At 49.8% G+C, this 2,526-nt stretch overlaps 1 protein-coding gene across 3 annotated transcripts in view; it reads left to right on the top strand.

The window, feature by feature from the left end:
- LOC112079843 (protein tweety homolog 1-like) overlaps positions 1-1,292 on the top strand; it is a 4,745-nt gene extending 3,453 nt beyond the window's left edge. Inside the window, exon 7 of one of the 3 annotated variants that reach the window (XM_024145657.2) lies at positions 1,183-1,292. In XM_024145657.2, coding sequence (XP_024001425.1) covers positions 1,183-1,291 — 109 coding nt within the window. In that variant the 3' untranslated portion in view covers position 1,292. Of the gene's footprint in view, positions 1-431; positions 521-1,182 lie in introns of those variants that run through there. The other 2 variants (XM_024145658.1, XM_070442445.1) reach the window with 2 other exon arrangements.
- Positions 1,293-2,526: the final 1,234 nt, after the last annotated feature.

Genomic DNA, 2,526 nt, shown 5'->3' with positions numbered 1-2,526 from the left:
TCTGTCATGTCTATCGGCTCTGTTGCGCCTTCCCAGACAGACATGAGACCCGGTCCGATCGATCACTCACAGATCTTGAGTGTGTTTCAAATGACACCCTATTCACCATATAGTGCACTACTTTGGGCCAAGTGTCCGAAAGTAGTGCACTATATGGGGAATAGKGTGTCATTTGAGACACAGACCTTAATACTGYGGAGATATGAGGCTCAGGTTGACYTAGGTAAAACTCCATCACTCTCACCCACCATCCACACTGTGGTGTCCAAGTCTCATGTTATCAAGTCTCTCAAATTACTCTCACCTCTCTCTCTCTCTCTGTCTCTGTCCTTTATTATTTCTTTATCACTCTCTCACTCTCTCTCGGTCTTTCACTCCCTCKCACTGTCTCTTCCTCTCTTTCACTCTCTTTCTATACTTTGCAAGTTCAGTTAATGCCCTAAGAAGTGTACTTTCCTACCTTMTGCCTTAGCATGTAGAACATRACTAAATGCCAAGTCCAGTTGGTGTATTCAGGTGCTGTAAACACTGATCGTCAGTGGCCCTAGCCTAGATCTAATAGTAACAGTATCATGACCAAACTGCCCAGAGTAAAGTAACTCAGATTCCAGGTACYCAATAAACAATAAGAATGYAGTGGACTCCTGATAAATGCTCTGGTTTGGGGCTGTCTGGAAAGCACGCACTAAAGTGGAGCATGTGGATATCCAGAGCAATTAAAGATKAATGTATTTTGAATTGGGACTGGTGAAGTCTCAAGTTTTAAGTTGCAATGCACGTACACRTTGTACACAAATGTGCACTTCATCATTGTACATGAGTTTGCATTTCCCAAAGTGCACTTATCAGGAGTGGACTGTGTGTATAATATCTGTGTCCCCCATGCTGAAACCACCAGCTATCCCGCTGCCTACGTAGATGTAGTGCCCTAATAACACTAATGCCACCAGTTATAAGGAGGTCCGTTTCTACATCACCATTTCGCTAATCGCTCTTCCTCCCTTTCTCTTCTTACCCCACCTCGGTTCCGTCCTTTGGTCCACCTCCCTCTTTTCRTYTTTCTCAATGTGTCTCATCCCTTTTTCCCCTCTCTCTCACTCATTCTCCACTCCTGCTCCTCTTCCTCCTCTTYTGCCTTCYTCCTTTTCCTTTYGTTTCCTCTCTCTTTCTGTCTCTAYACAGGACTCCAAACGTTTCCTCCAATGGCAACCCTGGCTATGAGAGCCTACCCCTGACTGACAGGCAGTCCCCACCCCCCTCTGTGAGTTCCTTTGTATTCGTGACTTCCTAATCTGTGTGTGGCATTTATCAGCACTCGCTTGTAACACGTCCCCTCGAGGTGTTATTTGCCTGTTTGTTTGTTGCTTAGATTCCAGAATGTTTACTATCGACCTAATGTAAACTGGTGGTGGTGATGGTCAACAGGTGGTGATCGTCGTTGATGCGTAGTGGGATGGTCGGTGATGCGTAGTGTGCGGATGGTGCTGATCGGTAGTGGTGGGGATGGTGGTGATGGTAGTGGTGGGGATGGTGGTGATGGTAGTGGTGGGATGGTCGGTGATCGGTAGTGTGTGGGGAGGGTGGTGATGTAGCAAAATGGTGGGAGATGGTGGTGATGGTAGTGGTGGGGATGGTGGTGATGGTTAGTGGTGGTGGTGTGGTGGTGGGGATGGTGGTGATGGTAGTGGTGGGGATGGTGGTGATGTAGTGGTAGGGGATCGGTGGGTGAGGGTAGTGGTGGGGATGGTGGTGATGGTGTGGTGGGGATGGTGGTGATGGTAGTGGTGGGGATGTTCGGGTCAGGGGGGATGGGTGAGTGGTCGGGATGGTAGTGGTGGGCGGATGGTGTGGTGATGGTAGTGCTGGGGATGGTCGGTGATGGTAGTGGTGGGGATGGTGCTGATGGAGTGGGGTGTATGAGTGGTGGTGATGGTAGTGGGGATGGTTGTGATGTAGTGCGTCTGGTAGATGCCGTGAGTGGTAGTGGGTGTGATGGTAGTGGTGGATGGTAGTGGGGATGGTGGTGAGGGTAGTGGTGGGGATCGGTCGGTGTGATGGTAGTGGGGTGCGGGATGTATTGGGGATGATGGTTGATGCGTAGTTGGGGATGGTGGGTGGATCGTAGTGGTATAATGGTAGTGGTGATGATGCGTGGTGCCATGCGTAGTGGTGGGAGTGATGGTAGTATGTGGTGATGGGATGGTGATGCCGTAGTGCGTGATGCGTCAGTGGTGATGATGGTTCGTTGATGGTAGTGGTGATGATAGGTTGTGATGGTAGTGGCTGATGGTTGTGCATGGTTGCGCTGGTGATGAAGTGTGATGATGGATGCTGATAGGTAGTGGGGATGGTGGTGATGGTCACGTGGTTGTGATCGATAGTGGGGATGGTACGTGGTGTTTGTGGATGATAGTGGGGATTGTGCAGTGATGGTAGTTGTCGGTGATGGTAAGTGGTGATGGTAGTGGGATGGTCGTTGATGGTAGTGGGGATGGAGTGGGGATGGGTGGTTGATGGTAAGTGGTG

This window comes from Salvelinus sp. IW2-2015, unplaced genomic scaffold (genome assembly GCF_002910315.2).
Source record: "Salvelinus sp. IW2-2015 unplaced genomic scaffold, ASM291031v2 Un_scaffold9869, whole genome shotgun sequence".
Lineage (NCBI taxonomy): Eukaryota > Metazoa > Chordata > Actinopteri > Salmoniformes > Salmonidae > Salvelinus > Salvelinus sp. IW2-2015.
The sequence above is the reverse complement of the archived record's forward strand: the minus strand, read 5'-3'. Positions and strand labels throughout refer to the sequence as shown.